We start from the raw sequence: 20,743 nt of genomic DNA, 5'->3' as shown, positions 1-20,743 counted from the left end.
GCAAGCAGGCTCCATGCTGTCAGCACAGAGCCTGACTCAGGGCTCGAACCCATGAACTGTGAGGTCATGACCTGAGCTGAAATCAAGACTCAGAAGCTTAACCGACTGAGACATACAGGCGCCCCAACTACACTGCAGTTTTTAAAAATTGAGGGAAAAAAATAGGGGCACCTGGGTGGCGCAGTCGGTTGAGCGTCCGACTTCAGCCAGGTCACGATCTCGCGGTCCGTGAGTTCGAGCCCTGCATCGGGCTCTGGGCTGATGGCTCGGAGCCTGGAGCCTGTTTCCGATTCTGTGTCTCCCTCTCTCTCTGCCCCTCCCCCGTTCATGCTCTGTTTCTCTCTGTCCCAAAAATAAATAAAAAACGTTGAGAAAAAATTAAAAAAAAAATTGAGGGAAAAAAATAAAATAAATATTGAGGAAAAAAGAAAAAAGAAAGAGGGAGCCAGTAACCCTGCAGTGAGGGCCTATTAAAATTCTAGGCTAGAGAGAATTTTCTCTCTTTCTCTCCCTCCTTCCCTCCCTGCCCCCCTTCTGGAAGCTCAGCGTTGAAGTCCTGTGTTTGCTATTTATCATCTTGTTACTCGTCGTGTAATCTTTGCACTTGGCTTGTCCATCATAAGACAGCTGCTCCCGTGAAGATTCAATACACCGAAGTACAGAGGATGCTTGGAGTAGCGCCTGGCCCAGAGGGGAGCCGGCTGGCACACAGTAGGTGCTGCCTGGCCCAGGGGGAGCCGCCTGGCACACAGTAGGTGCTGCCTGGCCCAGAGGGGAGCTGCCTGGCACACAGTAGGTGCTGCCTGGCCCAGGGGGAGCCGCCTGGCACACAGTAGGTGCTGCCTGGCCCAGAGGGGAGCCGCCTGGCACACAGTAGGTGCTGCCTGGCCCAGGGGGAGCCGCCTGGTACACAGTAGGTGCTGCCTGGCCCAGAGGGGAGCCGCCTGGCACACAGTAGGTGCTGCCTGGCCCAGGGGGAGCCGTCTGGCACACAGTAGGTGCTGCCTGGCCCAGGGGGAGCCGCCTGGCACACAGTAGGTGCTGCCTGGCCCAGGGGGAGCCGCCTGGTACACAGTAGGTGCTGCCTGGCCCAGAGGGGAGCCGCCTGGCACACAGTAGGTGCTGCCTGGCCCAGAGGGGTGCCGCCTGGCACACAGTAGGCACTGCCTGGCCCAGAGGGGAGCCGCCTGGCACACAGTAGGTGCTGCCTGGCCCAGAGGGGAGCCGCCTGGCACACAGCAGGTGCTCTCTGTTGCCCATATGCCCTTGAGGAAGTCACGTGAGCTGTCTGGCTCAGTTACTCATCTGAAACATAGGAATGAGAAACCCATCCGATCGTTTTGCTACAGCATTTTATCCATCAGTTCTGGAAGTCTTGATTAAGCGCTTCCCGGGAGCTGGAAACTGGCTGCAGGTGATGGGGGTGTGGGGCTTCACGTGACAGGCACAGCCCTGTTCACACAGAACTTCTATCTCAGGGGGAAAAAAACAACACATTGAAACGTTAGCATGTAAAAAATATGAGGGAAACCACAGTGAGAGAGCACCTCACACTTGTCAGAAGGGCTGTTGAAAAGATTCGAAATAACACGTGCTGGTGAGGAGGAGGAGAAAGGGAACCTTTGTGTGCTGTCGGTGGGAATGTGAATTGGTGCAGACACTTGGAAAACAGTGTTCCTCAGAACATTACAAATAGAACTACCCTATGATCCGCCAATCCCAGCTCTGGAAATGTATCCAAAGGAAGGGAAATTGCCTCCTGGAAAGGATACCTGCACCCTCATGTTCGTTGCACCATTATTTACAGAAGCCAAGATGTGGAGACAACGTGACTGTCCGCATCCACGTGTGGATGGAGGGGTAAAAGGTGGTAGTGTAGACGTACAATGGAGTATAAGAAACCGAGGAAATCCTACATTTGCAACAACATGGATGGGCCTTGAGGGCATTATGCTAAAGGAAATTGGCATAGATGGGCATATGGGGCGGTGTTCCCCAAGAAGAGGGTTTAGGGGCGGGAGTAGGTGGGTGGAGGGATGGGCTGGAAACAAGGAAGTGTGGGTAGAGAGTTGAACGGTGAGCCCAGCACATAGTAATGGTCTCGTGAGAAGCCAGAGGCTGGGGGGACTGGGCAGCTGGTTCGTGGTCAGCTACGCGGAGAAGGAATGGCAGCCCCTAAAGCCCCGTCAGCTTCGTTCTCCAGGTGTGGGGCGGCAGGTGCAGCAGAGCCCGGGCTGTGGGCGGGGGAGAACCACAGCTGTGGAGGAGCACAGAGGCAGGTGACCCCTCCACATGCCACCCCAGGCTGACCCCTCCGGCTGCAGATCCCTAGGGGCGGTGGCAGTCTGTGATGGGATGTGCAGCCCCAGCGGGTGCCCTGGACGGAAGGAGGGCATGTGGGCAGGGGCCCCGCCGTGACCTCCGGCCTCAGCTCATCTCTAGTTACAGCTCTGCCTTGGCCAGCTGCATTAGTCCAGGGGGAGGTGGAAAGGCTGCCCAGCGGTTCCTCCTGGACATCTGGCTGTGATTTCCCACCAGCCTCACCAAAGCTCTCCCCCCGCTGCAGGAATGAAGCCAGTGGCCATTCTCAGAACCCACCTCCACCAGTGCTTGGGGGAGAGGCCAGAAGCAAATGAGCAGCTGGGCCCGCCAGGTTCCCTTCTGCCCCCAGGGCCCAGTGAATGGGTCCTGGCCTTGCCGTCTGCTCCCATAAGGCGTTCGGTGCCTGGCAAGGTAGAGGACTGAACCAGGATACCCTGCCCTTCCCTGGGGATTGCCCGGGTCACTGGTGCTCTGATTGTGGGGACATGACCCTGAGCCTGGACACAGATGGGTCTGATCCCAGGCCGCATGCTAATGGAGGGAATGTGGCCGTAACTAGAGAAAAAGAAATCGCACCTTATCTTGTTTGCCCATCTCTGCTGAGAACCATAGAATGTCCCTGTGGGGAGGCATTTGGGGCTCATTCCGCATGCCCTGTGCTTTCCCGGGACCGCATGGGGAGGTGCTATGTCCCAGCCATGGAGTGACTTAGGGTCAACTCTGGTGCCTGAACCCGGGCCTTCTTCACGCCCTGTCTCTTACCGCCTCCCCTTTCCTACAGGGACTCTTGTCTCCTCTCCTTGGGGCAGAGTGAAATATCTTGTGAGAACCCCCCTGGATTTATGTGATACGTTTGCATCTTTCTGCTCCTTTGTGTTTATGTTTCTGTCTGCTCAGAATCCCTGGAGGGAAGGAGGAGGCTCTGTTTCCTTACCTGTGGTCTGTACAGCAGCCTGTCATGTAGGATCTGCACCTTGTAAGGCAGCCCTTGGGGTTCCCCTCCTCCTCGGGTCTCGTGGAAGCCCAGAGTTGTGGGTGACTGTCGGCAGACTGGGCACGGGTGACGGTCCCCCCAGAACCAGGTCGCATGGTGAGAATGGGCAGGAGGGAAAGGCAGATCGCCGCTTGGTGGAGACGGTGGTGGCTGAGTGCTGAGCTGGCTGCTTCCTGTACTTGCTCACGAATCCCCCTGGGGACCCTGAAGGGTGGGCGTCCAGAGCGTGGACCCATTTCTGGAATCGAGAAAAGTAGCCTCGGAGGCTGTAAAGACAGAGGGTGCCGTGCACTAAGGCAGCCGCTCACTCCCTGCAAAGGAGCCAACAGTACAGAGACAGCCACGAGGAAGCGTAAGGAGGTGTTCGCTCGGGTGGGATGGACAAAATTGCCCCCAGGCAGCGAATTTGGGTCAGAGGTTTTGCATCAAAGTCAGAAGGCAAAGCTTTCGGGAGAAAAGTTCCGCGTTAGAAGCCGGATGCCGTCATCCTCAGGACCAGCTTTCCCGTAGAACACACTGCCCGGCTGCTGGTGTTTCCTGGGTTTGGCCTCAGAGGACCTTTGAGGGGTGGGGGGTGGGAGGGGGACTGTGGCCATGCACCAGGCGTGGTGGAGGGAGGTTCGGGTGGGGTGGCACTGGGGGGCATTTGTTGGCGTCAGATTCCTCCCTGTAAGACCAGAGTCCTGGACCGTAGGGTCATCCTGTAGGCCCTTTCCTGATCCTCAGTTCTGGCTGCTGGCGATGTGCTGTAAGAATACTGGTTCTAGAAGTCTCTCCATTTCCCCTGGCAGCCCAGCTCAGCCGCTGACCTTTCCTCGCCTTGTGCGTCTTCCCCTGCCAGACTTTGGGGTGTGCTGGGCAGATTGCATGGGGTGTGCATTTCAACCAGGCCCAGGTCTGCCTCCTGTCTCTGCCACTCACCGCAAGGTGACTTAGACGGACCGGGGAGCCTCTGTGAGTGAGCCCCAGTGCCAGCTGCAAACTGGGAGAGGCCAACCCACCGGAAGGCTGTGGAGAGACTTAAGTGAAATTTGCTGGATGGTGGGCTTCAGGAGGGCACGGACTTTTGCCCTTTCTGTTCCCTGTGGCCTCCCTGGCATCCAGGCAGTGATCATGTCCCTGCCGTAGTGGACACTCGGGAATCATTGATTCATGTCCTGCTCCACTCCCTAATGGTTAACGTCCCAGGAGAACACGAGTGTCTGAGTCCTGACGGTGCACTGCCTGAGCCCCTGCCCACCGCTGGCCACAGACCCCACATTGCTGATCCCTGCCCTCACCTGTCCTATGAGCATCTCACGGATTCTGCTCATTTAAGGGCTTCTTGAGGGTCCCCAGAGCCCTTGTTGGACAGACAGATCACTCGACCCACGATGGTCCGCAGCCTGCCGTGGCCCAAAGATGGGGGTAGTGGGGGTCAGACAGACCTGGATTTGGAGTTTGCATCCCTGATGCTGAGCTCTGTGACCTGGGGACGAGTCGCTGAGTCTTGTGAGCTCACAGTGGGTCACTCTCCTGCTGCTTCGACCTGCTTTCCTTCAGCTCACCCTTCAAGTCTCAGTGGAGGCGTCCCCGACCCTCCAACCAGCTTGGGGCCCGCTGTGTTCATCCTGGCCTCGCCTTACAGCTTCCCACTGGCTCTCATCACCTGCTGGAGATGTCAGTGCCTTATTTGGCCAATTTCCATCTTGTCCACTGGCCAGCGCCTCCCTGAGGACAGCACATTTGTCATCGGGCCCATTATACCCTGGAGCAGCTCCGTGCCAGGTACATAGTAGGCATTCATTAAACGTGGGATGAAGGAAAGAAAGTTTGCACTTAGGTTTGGTGCCTCTCAGATGCCAGCTGAGCCTGCTGGGCCAAAGCGCCCAGGACCCACGTGGCACCTGGGTGCTGGCCGAGGGCTCTGGTGCCCTTCCGAGTTCCCGTGGCACCGCATCTCCTGCCCCCAACTAGAGGAGGTCCTCGGGGCCTGTGCTGACACCTGCTGGTGTCCAGTCCACGGACACCCCCGAGGGAAGAGAGTTCTCAGGAAACCAGGGACCTCTGAAATCCCACCCTTCTTGGGCAGCCACACTCTTATGCTAACTACATCACCTACTACCTGGACTCAGTCGCCCACTCTTAACTCCCCGGGAGACATCTCTTCATTGGCCTGAATTGCAAGCCCTGCCTTGGGTCCCCAGGCTTTCCTGAGCTGGTGTCTTCCTACCTTCCTGTCTCCTCGAACCACTGAGCGCAGGGCTTGGTCCCCCTCCCCACCCCAGGGCAAGCCAAGCCCCTTCCTCCTCAGGGCTCTGTGCCCCTTGCTGCTACCTGCTGCCTGTTTGCTCTTGCTGTGGCTGGCTTGTCCCCTTCTTAGCTCTCAACCCAGATGTCACCCAGCCAAGAGGACTTCCCAGACCAGCGTATCCAACGTGCACCCTGGCCCCCACGGCCAGCGCCCGGACATATCCCCTACATATTTCCTCCATAGCACGGAGCATAGCTGATGGCCCGCTGGCTTCTCTGTCTCTCTTGGCCTTCTGCTTCCTCCACTAGGCACGTGACCACCGAGAGGCCAGGGCACGTGTTTGCACTCACTCCTCACGCTGGGAGGTATGTGCCAGGCCCTTGGCAAAAATGTATTGACTGAATGAATGAATGAATGAACGAGCACTCATTAGGTGCCAGGCACCATGCCAAGAAGTTCCCACTCACTATCCCATTTAAGCTGCAGGATTACCTCTGATGGGGAGACGCCCCCCACACTTGCATCCCTATTTCCAGATCTGGGAGCACGCACGAGGGGCAACTGACATCAGAGAGGCGAGGTCTGCAGACTCCAGGCCACGTTCCCCATCAGCCGTGGAGAGCACGGTCTCCCTCTGGCCCTGTCTCAGCCTCACCTTACCTCAGAGAGCGAGCACGGGCTGGGGCTGGGAGAGTGGAGGCGGCCCGGCGTGAGGCCCTCTGGCGTTCTCCCGGCTGAGGCTGGCAGGTCAGCTGGTGCAGGCCCAGCAGGCCTCCAGGCCTCCCAGGCTCACTTCTGCAAACGGTGCTTACAGCCACCAGCCCTCCTGCCTCCCCTCCCCCGGAGCCTCCTGCTGGCCAGCAACAGTGTCCCAGGGCCCGGCTGAGACCCGCTTTTAAAAAATAATAGTAATTGGACGCCTGGGTGGCTTAGTTGGTTGAGTGTCTGCCTTTGGCTCAGGTCATGATCTCACAGTTTGTGAGTTCGAGCCCCACCTTGGGCTCTCTGCTGTGAGTGCCGAGTATATGCTTCAGACCCTCTGCCCCTCCCCCTCACTCTCTGTCCCTCCCCGCTCATGCTCTCTCTCTCAAAAATAAACAAACCTTAAAAAGATCAAAATAATAGTAACAAAAGCCTGAAAAGACTGCACTAGTAAATCACATTCAAATCTTTAAAGCAAATTTGAAAATACAAAGATACAAAGAGGGGACAAAGAATCACTCCCAAGTTCTGCCTCCCGGAGGTAACCACGGCCTAAATATCCTGTGCCCTTCCTGACGCCCCAATATGTGTGTCTGTGGGAGCCAGCGAGAGGGTGCTGACGTCACACCAAGTTGAACCCTCTTTCTGCAAACGAGCTGCCTGATTAAAGTGGGTCATCTCGGCTGTCCTAGCCTCAGTTCTCCCATCTGCAAGATGGGCTTGCTGAGTAGCACTGATTGGTGCCAGACGGGACGCCTCAGTCAGCAGCCAACGCAAAACCCCGCCTGTGGGAGCTGTGATCCAGCTTACATGCTCACGACTCCCGCAGGACCTACTCCTTTCACTCCCGTGGCCTGTCTGGATGATGGAACCGCTGGGGATTTGCGGGGCGTCAGCTGCACAGGACTGGAGAGTAGGAGCTCACAGGCTGCAGCGTCTAAGTAGCTTCTGTGAGAGAGAAGGGGCCCCTGTTTGGGGTTGGTAGCCATCTTGCTGTCTGTCCACTCTGGGGTCCCCAGTACCCAGCTCGGAGCCTGCTGTAAATGGTCACAAGCGAGCAGGTGCGCGGGCAGAATTTAGCCAGCGCCTGGATCCTATAGGTGCAGGGTAAGGAGGCCTGTCTACAACAAGTCAGGGCCCTTCGTGAGTGGAAGGTGCTGCCTCCAGAGGTAGCAGCCGGCCGTCTGTCTGTGCAGGCTTTGGAGACGGACGAACTTGGGTCCCTGTCAGCTGGGTGACTTAAGCAGGTGACTTTCGGAAAGACTGCGTAGTGCGTGGTCGGGAGCCAGATGCTGGATTCATCGAGCCGCCTGTATTGTTAGCGGGCTCTGCGGCCTTGGACCATCCATTTACTAACTTCCTTAGGCCTTTCTTTCCCCATCTGTAGATACTAGCACTTGCCCCTTGAAGCTGAAGGGAGAAGTGGATTCACTGTGTTAATGTGTTCAACATGCTCAGGACGGTGTCTGGTGCCCAGCAGCCTCTACACGTGACCGTCTGCTGATCACGGAGACCCCGCTGCCCCCAGCAGAGCGGAAACAGTCTGCACGCCCAGTGCCATACTGGACGTGTGGGTCCTCCATCCCCAGGAGCCACTGGCATTGCTGTCATAGTTGCTACTCCCGTTGTCCCGGGCCCTGGAGCCTGGTGCAGTGTCGGCTGGCTCTCTAGAGTGAGGGTGACTTCCTGGCTGGCCTCGGAGCAGCGAGGGAGCTGTTCTGTGTGCCTGCTGGTACCTGATTCACCTCCTTCCTCCTCTGCCTCTCCCCCGCCCTCTCGGAATGCCAGCACCTCGTCTGTGGCTGGCTGGACTCAGTGACGGTCACTGCGAAGTGCTGGGTGAGTTGAAGGCTTCCTGTCTGTTGCTCACCGAGACCTCTGCTCCCTCTTCTGTGGTCCTGCTGATTTGCCTTGACTGCAGCCACCGTCTGTTCTCCTAGATTCTAGACGTAGATTGACCTTTATTTCACATCCAGGTTCTCCTCTCATCCTGGGGAGTTCCTTAACCTTTTAGCCTCTGTTTTTAAATCTGTGTAATGGGGGGAAAAATCTATCCCCTAGAGTGGTTGTTGGGGGTAAAATCTCCAGCTGGGAGATTGGCACACAGTAGGCAGTCAATGGTTGCAGGCACTCTCTTTTCCCAGACAAAGACACTCTTGGCTGACAGCCTGGGGATGGCATGGCTGTGTGTTCTCTAGACGGAAGTGTGGGCGTGTCAGCGCAAAGCAGAAGGGCATCCTGTGCGAGCACACTTTCCCCTTCTGCCATGTGGTAAACTGAGGACAGCTGATGTGTTTTTCCACAGAAACTACAGTGAATTCCTGGTTTTTTCCCTCTTGAAGAGCAGCTCTGGTCAATCAGCAGCTGGCCTCTCTTGAAAGCTTCTGGGGGAAATAGAAGTGGTTCTGTGGGCAGAGAGATCTTTTTCTCTCCAGAAGTCTAGAATATTCTCCCTACCCAAAGACCAAGGAAGAATGACCATAAATCAGCTCCCAGGGAGAAGGTCTTTGTGATCAGTCATATTCTTGCTCTTTCAAAAAGGAAAATTGACCAAGTAACCAAGAACTAAGTACACACGTTGGACCCTGAGGACTTACCCATCCTTAATTCCAGAACGGCTTCTCAGGTTGATACTGAATGATTTCCAGGTACACCCATATTTACTGGGATAGTGAAGATAATCCAGTCTGTCTGTGGCTCCTTTACCAGGAAGGAAATGTACCCGTTCTTACCACCCTCTTGAGTTGTCCTTGGGCATCTGGAAAGAGAGGCAGCTTCCAAATCCTGGAGCCTGGCAAATCAGCGCAGCTCCCATAAAAGGGAATGTGTGCAGGTTTGGGATGCGCTTAACTGCAAAAAAAAAAACCAACAAAACAAACCTCTCCTGTGGCTCAAATGGAAGTGTGTTTTTCTTACCCTCTTCACCCAGCCTTGGGTTGCTGCTGTTGGAAGTCCCTGTCTCCTCAGTTGCCCTTGGAAGTCCTGCAGACATTATGTCCCGCCATCTAAGGAGGAGGGAGAGTCACCTTGCCAAGTGCATCTCCCTATCTGTCCCGTTTCATCAGGAAAAGCAAAGGCTTTTTGAGAGACCACCCCTCTGCCAACCACAGCAAACTTTGGTTACTTATTTTCTCATCCAGACCTGGGTCACGTGTGTGTCCCTAGCAGCAAGGGAGGCTAAAAAGGTGGAGGACAGAATAACCTCTGTTGGCTAAGACCGGCCGCCAGCCAGCCACAGCTCTTCTCCTTGGGCTGAAAAGTGCCGTTTGGAGTGAAAGGGGTATTCTTTTAGGGAACAGGGTCTGTCAGCCCTCCATGGCAGGAGCCCGGATCTGGGACATTTCTCACTTCTCGGCAGCGTCACGATGGAGCCCGTGCCTGGAAGGCCATCCAGCAGTGACTTCTTGGCTTAGCTGTCACTGGTCATTTCCAGCCATCACGAACTCGGGCAGCTCTGACACTTTGTGTCACTGTGTCACCACAGTCAGCCCTTGAGTGCTCTGAGGGCAGGGATGGCAACTTGTCTTTTATCCCATTTGTGGGTCCCTAGAACTAGCTCTGTGTCCGGAACGTTTCAGGACCTCAGATATTTTAGTTGAAGTAAATGAGTTGATGTGGAAATAAATAGATCATTATGCAAAGTGGAAATATCTTGGCCAAACAGATACAGTTATAGGCTGAGAGGGACTTTGGATGCTGACCCTGTGTTCCTGCCAAGCAGGTGAACCCAGAGGCCCCAGCATCCCTGCAAAGCCTGGCTGGAGGGGGTAATTTGGGAACCATTTGTCCTGACGTACTAAGTCGGCTATAAATTGCCCCTTGATCCTCTCGAATGTATAAGCGCTAGATATGGCCCCAAAAGGGGATTGGCAGGTGGTTTGGGGAACGAGTCCTTAAAGCAGTTTGGGCAGAAGTTCTAATGTCTTTGAAAAGAGCCTCCGTCTTACCTGTGCTCATGGTCCTTGGACTGTCCTTGCACATCTGGGTTTGGGAATCAGGTCACAACCTTGGGATATTTTCAGAGACAAGGCTCAGTGGCCCTGCCTGCCCTGAGCTCCAGCCATCAGTCTCCAGAGATTTGCTCATAATCAAGGATAGAACCTTCTGAGTCAGTGCATTCGCAGTGACGCATGACCCACAGCCCGTCTCGCTGGCAGCCTTCCAAGCAACTGATGGTCACCCCACAGCTGCCGCCGTCCTGGGTGGAGCCGTCTAAATATTGCACGGGGCCTGGATCCTCTCTTGTATTTGGTCCTAGACAGACAGCTTGGTGCTGTTTCCAAAATAACCCCTTCCATGTGCCTCGTCGGACCTCACGGTGCCTTGTAAGATAAACATGAAAAATACCTCCACCCAAATCGGGGACGATTTTGTGCTTTCCCCCAGCTGCTGATGGTAAAAGGGGCCCCAGACCGGCCCTGCCCTGAAGCACGCGTGCCCTGAATACGAAAAGAGGTCATTGCACACAGAACAGATGGGGGAACGTCTAATGAGGGGAGGTTATAATAGTGACATGGAGAGGGCAGGGTCTAGGCGAAGGAAAGCAAGATTCCTCAGGTGCTGAATTTGACGGCCACCCTCCCTCATGCCAGTCCTGTGACGAGCTTGAGCTGGCCCAGCCCTCTAGGCAGCCCCGTGCTCAGTGCGTGATTTATAAGGTCTCCCCGTCAGAAACACTTGCATGGAGACAGAAGTTAAGGGACTTATCCAACACACTGTACCAGTTGGTCAGGAGCCTGGCACTTGAGGCCAGTTGGGGGGCACCTGGGTGGCTCAGTCGGTTGAGCATCCGACTTCGGCTCAGGTCACAATCTCGCGGTTCATGGGTTCGAGCCCCGTGTTGGGCTCTGTGCTGACAGCTCGGAGCCTGGAGCCTGCTTCCGATTCTGTGTCTCCCTCTCTTTCTGCCTCTCCCCCTCTCGTGCTCTGTCTCTGTCTCAAAAAAAAAAAATAAACATTAAAAAAAATGTTTTTAAACTCTAAGTTGGTGCTCTTTCTGCGATTTTTAGGGCAACTGAGTTTCTGTCTCTTCCAGTTTTTTTAAGTGAAGAATCATGAAGACCTTAATATGAGACATTAACGTAATATCCTATAATGAAGTTTTGCTTTTATTTTCTTCTGTAAGACTTACTCTATTGCCTTCGGACAATTGAGCAGTTTTCTTCTGTTGGAATGGGACCTGAGGCTCCTCGGGGTAGCATCAGGAGACACCTTGCCGGTGGGCCCCCAGCGCACGTTTCCCGCTCTACGGGCACTGCTAACTTGGAATCTGTATGTGTGTGTTCAAGCCTTTATAAATGTTCCCTCTGCTGGTGCCGCTCTCGGGCTTTTGTCTGTCTGGCTAGGTCTTAACTGTTCCGTTAAGGAAGCCTCGAGAACCACCGTTTCCAGAAGAGCTTTCCTGACCCCCCCCCCCAAGCCTGGTGAGGTGTCAGACCTGTGTCCCAGATCCCCCAGCAACCACGCCCGTCCTGTCACTTATTACACTGTGTTGATCATGTCACTTTTGGTGTCTGACTCCCTCTAATGGGGGACTGAGTTCCTTGAGGGTAGGGACCCTCCTTGTTTGTGATTCACCCCCAGTACAGGGCACGGTATTTACAGAATAGGTGCTCCACAAGCACACGCGGGCGTGAACCCATCAGCTGCGTGCGCTGCCCCCGCGTGTGCCCCGGGCACTGGCCATCCTCCACGCCAGGAGCTGGGGGCTCCGGGTGCTGTCACCTTCCCCAGAGTGACTGTGGGTGGCATTTGCTCATCCAGCTCTTGTCTTCTCTTGCTTTTCTCAGACGTGCTGTGCCCCAGCGTCCGTGTGCAAGGAGACCGATTTAAGCACACCAATGGCGACAGCAAAGAAATCACAGGTAAGAGAGAGACCGCCGGCTCGCCATGCCGCCCTGAGCTGGCCCTGAGCGCGGTCCTCCTTGACGCAGGGCTGGCCTCGCCAACCTCTCCGCCGAAGCTTAATGGAAGGAATCACACAAGCTGGGCAGGCGGCAGCCCCCTCCTGCGGGCCGTCCAGCCGTGAGCAGCCGTCCTGTTTCCATCTGCGAGTCGGTGGTGACCCTATGGGAGCCCCTAAATAATGCATCAGAACGAACGAGTTGGGGGACGAGTAAGTGAATGATGGGCCAGGCGAGCGAAGGAATGGAGAGATCAGTGCATTCGGAGTGAGAGACAGAGCCAGAGTTTTTAAATCCGTGAGGGGGTGATAGGAGATAGTGTGCCCCTGGCAGCAGAAATCCCCCTGCAGCGCCCCTTCCCAGGCTGTCCCCGCCTGACGGGGTGCACAGGGGACGTGGCAACGGCTAAGTGCGCTTCCCACCCTCCTGAGAGCCACGAGCGTGGGAGTGGGGTGTGCTCCTCCCTGTGGCCCACATCCGGCAAAGCACTCTCTGAATGACGATCTCAGGGGAGTTTCCTCCACATCCAGGCCGCCAGCCCTGCCAGGTGCAGGGGGGCCAGGCACCCCCTCCTCCTGTGGCTCCGGAGCTGGTCTGCATCCTCCGCTGGGGGCTGGGAGGGGTCAGAACCAGGCGCTTCACAGGAGCTGTCTGGGCGACACTCTCCTGGGACGCTACTGAGTCAGGGTGCCCCCGTCCACCAGAAGATGCTAGCATCTGCGTGTTCGTGCTTGAGGGACGTTTCTAGAATAGGTAGAAGACGGCCCTGCCTGCTCGCACAGCAGGTGAAATGTGTCCCAGAGTGACTCGGCCCTCAGGCAGTGTCTTGGGGGAAGAAACAGCCGGCTTTAGTGCCCCTCATTCCAAGGTCCACGTTTGACCCAATTCCTGGCGGTTCCCGGTGGTTCCCGGCGGGTTCCAGCTGCAGTCACCTGCCGGGGTGGCCCGCTTAGTGCCACACGCTTCCCCCACTCCTCTTCCTCCCTGTCCCCGGTCCCCACTCCCCCATCAAGCGCCTCTGGAAGGAAGACGGCTTTAGTCTCCCGGTGCCTGGTGCCTGGTGCCTGGTGTGCCGCTGGCGTTCAGTGAGCAGCCGTCCGTCCCAGGGCCCTCTGTCAACCCGGGAGATGATGATGGCTCTCCTCCTCTTTGCTTTCATAACCCCATTCCCTTGCAGGGAATATATCCGTAGCTGCCTTGCTCTGCCTAGGCTGGCACGAAGCTTCTGGGCAGTTTGACATCAGGGTTCCCGCTCGCTGTCTTGACAATCCCCATCCGTGCACTGAAGTCCGTGTTGAAGGCAGACTCCTACCTGCTGCATTCTCCTTGTTTGACTTTGTGAGCAGGGAATCCCTCACAGCAGGATCTGGCCGAAATCATTCACGATCTGGTGTGTGTGTGTGTGTGTGTGTGTGTCCCTAGGAGGGAACAGATGTGACAAGAGGGACGTTAATAATAATGGTGAAAATCGAGCTCACTGAGCTTCTACAGTGTGTCAAGCACTTTGCACATGTGCTCTCGTTCAACCCTCGTGATACATGAGAGAGGCACCGTTTTGTGTTTTGTAGTTGGGGAAACTGAGGCACAGGTGTGTTCAGGCAGGCAGACCGTGGGAAGGAAGGAAAGGAGAGAGGAAGGAAGAAGTCACAGATGACTTAGCGAATCTGCCTGTGTCACTGCAAGTCAGATGGGCTTGCCTGCCGTCCTGTTTCGTTCTGTGGAAAAGAGCCCAAACGTGTTATCTGCTGATGCTTTTTTAAAAAATTCTTAATGCATATTTATTATTTTTGAGAGAGAAAGAGAGAGAGTGTGAGCAGGGGATGGGCAGAGAGAGAGAGAGAGAGAGAGGGAGACACAGAATCCAAAGCAGGCTCCAGGCTCCGAGCTGTCAGCACAGAGCCCGATGTGGGGCTTGAACCCACAAACCGTGAGATCATGTCCTGAGTCGAAGTCGGATGCTTAACCGACTGAGCCACCCAGGCGCCCCAAGAGTAATTGATTCTTGCTGGGAAGAGTCACTGTGTGTGTGTGTGTGTGTGTGTGTGTGTGTGTGTGTGTGTGTGTTTCTGGGACACACGTGTGCACATGTGTGTGGGAACAAATTCTTCAGCCTCTGGTATATGAGGAGCATCCTGCTGACAGTCTGTTTGGTGACTGGAGAGAAGCGGGCACTCTGTTCGGAATCCGCAGCCTCTGTCTGCAGCCATTGGAACCTTCCTGAAATCTCCCCTCCCCTCTGCGGGCTCCGAGGCTCCCAGGAGGTGAATCGTAGCCCAGGCAGGCACCCGTCACACATGACGCCCATGCCCTGTTGGTGCAGTGCTGTGCACACGGAGATCTTACTGGGTCTGTCCTCTCCTGTAACTACAGCCAGCCCAGAAGGAAGCCCCGCCATGTGGAAGCTGGATGGGGTTATGGAGAGAGGAGTCTCAGACCTGCCAGTTAAATACAGTTGGGTAATTGGAATCGTTTGTCCTTTGGGAAAAAATGGGGTTCCTAAAAGCCTCAGTTCCAGACACCCCCTCAGATGACTCTGGCAGGTTTTAGGGCTTACCAGGCCAAAACACCCAGGAAGGGGAGAGGGCAGGCAAGGCAGTTGGAGGTTTTGGTCTTAGGCTGGTCCTGCTGCTCCCAGACCCCTGGCCTCTCTGAGGCCCAGTTTCCCTGTCCGCATAACCTTACGTCCCACATAGTGTCTCTGAGGGTCCCTCTCGGCGCTCATAACTGAATGTTCTGAGAGTTTCATGACTGTGGGTGGAATACTACTTTCCCAGGAGATTGGCTGTTTGCTGCTTTAAGAACATGCTAGGTTTGGAGCATCTCTGAAATGTGGCCATGGGCATTCTGGATTCTTCTGTCTTCCCACCTGAGCTCCTGCACCCAGATACTCACCGAGGCACCGCCCACTACACCTCTCAAGTGGACCCTGGCCCGAGGCCTACCCCCGCCCCTGCCCCCCTCTTAGCAAGTCTCATCTCCCAGGCCTCCCTTTCCTGTCTCCCCACTGCCAGAATGACCTTCAGAATAGAAACAGGATTGTGTTTCTTTCTTGCTCTGAAGTCCTTGATGGATCTCCATTCCCCGCAGAAGGACACTCAGACTTTGCCACGTGGCCGACAGACCCAGCCTGGTCTTCCCTCGCCCACCCCATTCCCAGCCAGTGACCGTGGCTCCTGACATCCTGGCATAGCCAAGATTCTCCGAAGGAACTGGGCCGACTCGGGCCCCCTGACCTTTACACATCCAGTTACCTTGGATGCCCTTTTTTCCCCCTGTGTCTGCCCACCTTTTATTCTTCAAATCCAGGCTAAGCTTTGCCTCCTCTGGGAGCCCTCCCTGACTGCTCTTCAGGGGGATAAGGGAGAGATATCCCTTGTGTTTCTGCACAAGCCCTGTCGTTCTCCCTTCTAATCATTTACCCACAGTACCGACACTGCTTATCTATGCGTCTGCTTCTCTCTAGACACTACATTTTGGGGAGGCTGGGATTTATCCTGTTCATTATTGGGATCTTCACAGCCAACAGGGAATCCTGTCTTTCCACAAAATGTGCCACAAATAAGAAAACGTGAAGCTCCTGGCTTCCTCAGGGGCAGAAGCATGAACCGGATGAAATTGGTCACAAGCTGGTGAGAAAGCGTCCCTAGATGGGCCCTGTGCGCCTTGGCCAGACCCACTAAAGACCCGGGAATGAGCATCGTGCCTGAGGAGTCCCAGTAAAGGTCCATTGAGTGCAGACCTTAGAAGGATGGGTGGGGAGCCCGGTGGGCACTGGTGTGGAGCAGGTGCACACAGTTGACCTGGGCCATGGCTAACGGTGTCGCTGATGCGACCTGTTTCAGCTGACCCTGTGATTTGGGGGGAGGTGGACCCCTGCAGTTCCTGCGCTAAACAATTGCTTCTTTATCACGCGGTGCCTCGCATCAGAGTCCATTTACCTCGGGAACGTTTTTCATTTTCCTTCCCAGCCTTTTCTTTATTGCAGGCAATTCCTCTTTTCTCTCGGTGCCCTTTTGCTACCACCGGGTTAATTGCTTGTTGTTCAAAGCTTTGTCGTGTTTAAGTCTTTGTTTTTTTCCTTGTTTTTATTCCTCGAAACCCATAAAAGTGGAACCAGAAAGGAGAGCATATGTTTGCTTTTTCAAAACCTAGAAAAAAACATTCTCCCACGTGTAACGGCTTAAGGGAAGCCCAGCTTAAGGTGGCAGTGTCTAGGGACAGTTGACAGAGCTCTAGGGGAGCAGGCCCACTCTGCTGTTCTCACTGTTAAGGGGAAGTCTCTGGGCACGTGTCACCCAGATTGCAAGCACGCTGTCTGAACACAAGCCACTGCTCCGTGGGACCCTCCGGGGGCCAGACACCTGCCAAGTGGTGGCTGTCCACCCCACACGGACAGGCAGAGAGCTGTGAGGGTCTTAGTACCTGCACCCCCGTTGTGGAGCCGCAGAGTCTAAGGGCAGGGATGGGGTCCGATGTGTCTGACTGAGATGCTCTCCCTCTCCCACTTTCCTTCCCTTAACTGGGGGCAGCTTCTCTTGAGCAATAACCTGACCCCTCCAACCCCATCACCTCCCTGTAGGGACCACCCCAGGCAGGCAGGACAATCAGAGAGTTTCACAAATGAGAGAGCCCTCACGGACCCACTGGCGCCGGGCCTCTGGGTGTGCCAGGTACAGGCACCTGCTGAGCGCGGCCCTGCCTGCAGGAATGTGCGAGATCCTCGAGGTGGCGGCCTGCGGGCGGGCCATTATCCCCGCCTTGGTGGCAGAGGAGACACGAGGACGCAGACCGTGTGCGTGGCTAGTGCTGGACCAGTTTTTGGACCCAGGACGGACTGTCCCCAAAACCTCCTCTGCTTGTTCTGCCTTGCTGGGGCCCAGACGGGCTCTACGCTCTTTACCATTTGGTGTCTAGTCCATGGAACCTGCAGGGCCTTCTTGGCCAGTCACCCCGTCCCCAGGCGGGCCCCCAGCCGCTTCCGCTGCCCAGAACTTCCCAGCCTCTGGGGCACGTCCGGGTACAGGGCCCCAGCACGTGCAGCAGATGTTTGCATCTTCAGAGGGCCTTGCACAGGGGTGGTCAGTTCTGCCAGCTGCTCCCAGCTGGGCCCACCGGGCCCTCTGCGGTGCGGAGCCCAGAGCGGCAGGGACCCGATGCCTTCTGTCCCCAGGCAATTCTGGAATAGCAGTGCCCAGCCCCTCCTAAGGAGGCCGTGGCCGGGCCCGCGGAAGTGCAGGGCAGGGGGTGAGAGAAGGGGGCTTCTTTCCTTATTCATTCAGCAGGTGTCTCCCAACATCTGCTGCCCTGACCTGCCCCCTGCAGGAGAGGGGCTGCTCCCCGCCACATGCCTGGTCCTCTACGACCAGGTGGCGGTCGTGGGGCTCCGGGAGAAGTGGCGGAGCTCTCGCCAGGCTGTGAGGCTCCTGGAGATTTCACAGAGGACGTGGGTCAAAAGGTTCCCTTCCTGGTCCCCAGCAAGAGCTGCTGACACTGACCGAGCAACTCCCAAGCGGCAGCTTCCCTGGGGGCGCTCTGTCGGCTCACCTCACCGAAATGCCACGACAGCCTTGCAAGGGATTACTGTCTCCACTTTCCCAGTTAAGGAAACAGACTCAGACGATCTGACCACTTCTTCAAAGCCACCCAAGCATCTTAGTCCCTTTGGGCCAGGAGAACAAAAACACCACGGACTGTGTGGCATATAAGCAACAGGACTTTATATCTTCTGGTTCTGGGAGCTGGGAAATCAAGACCAAGGCACCTGCAGACGTAGCATCTGGCGAGGGCCTGCCGGCTGGTTTATACATGGCTTTCTTCTCAGTGTCCTCGGGTGGTGGAAGGCAAGGGAGGTCTCAGGGTCTCCTTTATAAGAGCAGTGATACCACCCATGGGGCCCCCCACCCTTGTGGCCTCATCATCCCCCAGGTCCCCCACCTTCTAAACCCATCACGTTGGGGGTCAGGTTTCAACACAGGAACTTTGGGGGGACACATTCAGTCCACAGCACTCAGCTGGAAGTCTGCAAGGGGGCAGGGTGCGCCCTGGGCTGTGTGAGGCACTCTGAATGCCTGAGGCGCGTTGTTCCTGGGGTTCACTCCCTGCTTTGACTTGGAGCCCCACCTTACTGGCGGCCTCATCCTTGCTGAACTGAGGGGTTCTTTAGTGCGGAAAAACCGGATCTCTGAATTCTCTGGCAGGCAAATGATGCAGCGTGATCGGGAGACGGCTCTTTCCGGTCATGGCGAGAATTGGGAAAAGATGATATATAGTAATCAGTGCTGAGAACACAAAAAAAAGATCAAATTCCCCCCAGATCTCCCATTTGATCTATGAAAGAACTGATTCCAGGGAGGGGTAAGTGACCCAGCCCCGCCCCTGAGCGTTTATTCAGAGCTTACTATGGGATAGGAGAGTGATTACCTTCTCATTCAGAGTGAAGAGTCCATTTATGGCACCTGACATTTAGTGAGCACCTACTATGCACCAGGCATATGCTGACCTACTTTCTCCTTTATTTGTTTTAAATGTTTATTTATTTTTGAGACAGAGACAGAGTGGGAGCAGGGGAGGGGCAGAGAGAGAGGGAGACCCAGAATCGGAAGCAGGCTCCAGGCTCTGAGTTGTCAGCACTGAGCCCGACGTGGAGCTCGAACTCGCAAACCGCGAGATCGTGACCTGAGCTGAAGTCAGACGCTTAACCGACTGAGCCACCCAGGCGCCCCTTTAATTTCTCCTTTAAAACTCAGGGTGGCCCTCCCGAGGTATCACTGCTTGTCATTAGAGCAGGAATGTGTTGTCCATGGGCTCTCTGCCAGACGATGGCTGCTGCACCTGCCCACACCCACTGACTCTGCATTTCTTGTCCTCATTTGGCAGATGAGGAGATTGAAGCCCAGAGACGTTGAATAACGTGTCTGAGACTGAGCAGGTAGAAGAAATGTGGGAGTAGGAGTTTGAGCCCAAATATTCCCTGTTCTAGAGCCTTCACTGCCCTACACTGCTACTGTCCCAACTGTGCAGAGACGCAGAAGGTAATGAGCTCAGAAAGGTTAAGATGCACGCTCTAGGTCACACAGCTCTAAGTGGGGCTCAACCCACAAGTATTTGACCTTCCAGGTGCTGAGTGCTGTCTCTTTATAGTCTGTCCAGGGCAAAGGGCACGTGCCAGCCTAGAGTTGGCTGGAAGTCCAGCGTCATGAGTTTGTGCTATGGGCCAGGCTATCATGGGAAAATAATCGATACAGAAACTACTCTGTGGGCCCCTGTATGGTAGATACCCTGTGAAGAGCTTTGTATCTTATCATTCGAGCTTCGATACAATCCTATGAGGTACATTCTAAAACAACCCCAGTTTTATAGATGATGAGACGGGTGCTCAGAGATGTTAGGCAACCTGCCTAAGGTCACACAGCAAGGACCCTGTGGTCAGGAACACAGCCTAGATCGGCCCAAGTCTGCCACTCTAACTCTCATTCGGTGCTAAACCTTTCCTGTCCCTGCTGTTTCTTACACCAGGCTTGGAGCAGCAGGGTTTAGTGGTGCAAGATGGGTACATCATCACCGTACAAGCCCTGTGACCTCACCTCGTGGCAGCACCTTAGAAGGTTGGAGATCCCCCACAGTCGTCCTAAAGTCTCGTGGCTCAGGTGTCGCCTGGACCCAGGGTCGTGTTGGCCCTGGGGATGCAGACACGAGTGCTCCCACGCGTGCCCTCCATTGGCTTCCTTGAACCTGCGTGAGCTTTCCCGTTGCCCGAGGAACAGAGTTTGAGCTAGTAGGTCACGTTGTCACCTTGGTGTGGGCACTGTGCTCAGGCTCTTCTGAGAACCCGCTGTCCTGGCCTGTGGGACTCGAGTCGGGACAGTCGTGTAGGGGACGTGGTAAGGACGTGCTGCTGGTGGTGGGTCTATCGTGAGCGGTTCTCGTGGCCGCCCTACGGCCGTGGGTGTCATTGCCCTCCCTTTACGACCAAGTGGCCGGTGCTGTTCATGTGGCCGACGTCCACATGGCACGTGCCCGAGCTGATCACCCCCTCGCGTCCCCAGCTCCCCCAGCGCTCAGGTCATGACTTTTCCTTTACGTACATCACCAGGGCACACGAGGTCCTCTCTCAGAGCCAAAACAGAACAGAACAAAACAAAGTGTTTTTTGCAAAGTGTTCCCGGGGAAGCTTCCTAACACCTGCCCTGGCCGGGCAGCCAGGACACCTCCCATTTCTTTGGAAAACTCAGGTCTGCAGTTTCTCCTGCACGTTCCCCGCAACTGGAAATGGAAGCCGCACATCTCCTTACTTTGTTGTTGATGTTTTCTCCCGAATTGTATTGAGCAGTTCCCTCCGCTGACATCCCACGCCCGCTCCCCTTGGGCAGGGTGGGCAGCTCCCTTTGCAGAGCGGTGTTCCCCTCCCTGGTGTCCCGTGCTCCTCCCCACCACTCACCCCCGTTCTTCTCCTTGACAGGTTTTGACCTGATGGATTTGTTCCGTGTGAAGGAGATCCTGGGGAAGAGAGACAACGGAGCACAGAGTTCCTATGTCCGGATGGGATCCTTCCCTGTGGTGCAGAGGACAGAGTGAGTGCTCACCTCTCCT

The 20,743-nt window shown here is 55.6% G+C and overlaps 1 protein-coding gene across 1 annotated transcript in view; it reads left to right on the top strand.

Annotated features, from left to right (window-relative positions):
• Positions 1–20,743, top strand: part of COL22A1 (collagen type XXII alpha 1 chain) — a 258,748-nt gene that overhangs the window by 37,120 nt on the left and 200,885 nt on the right. The window contains exons 4-5 of the mRNA XM_019459762.2: positions 12,041–12,115; positions 20,613–20,724. Of these exons, the coding sequence (XP_019315307.2) occupies positions 12,041–12,115; positions 20,613–20,724 (187 nt within the window). The remainder of the gene's footprint in view (positions 1–12,040; positions 12,116–20,612; positions 20,725–20,743) is intronic.

The sequence above is a fragment of the Panthera pardus genome, unplaced genomic scaffold, assembly GCF_024362965.1.
Source record: "Panthera pardus isolate Hobbes unplaced genomic scaffold, ASM2436296v1 HiC_scaffold_7, whole genome shotgun sequence".
Classification (NCBI taxonomy): domain Eukaryota; kingdom Metazoa; phylum Chordata; class Mammalia; order Carnivora; family Felidae; genus Panthera; species Panthera pardus.
Note: the sequence above shows the minus strand (reverse complement) of the source record. Positions and strands in the feature narration are given on the sequence as shown.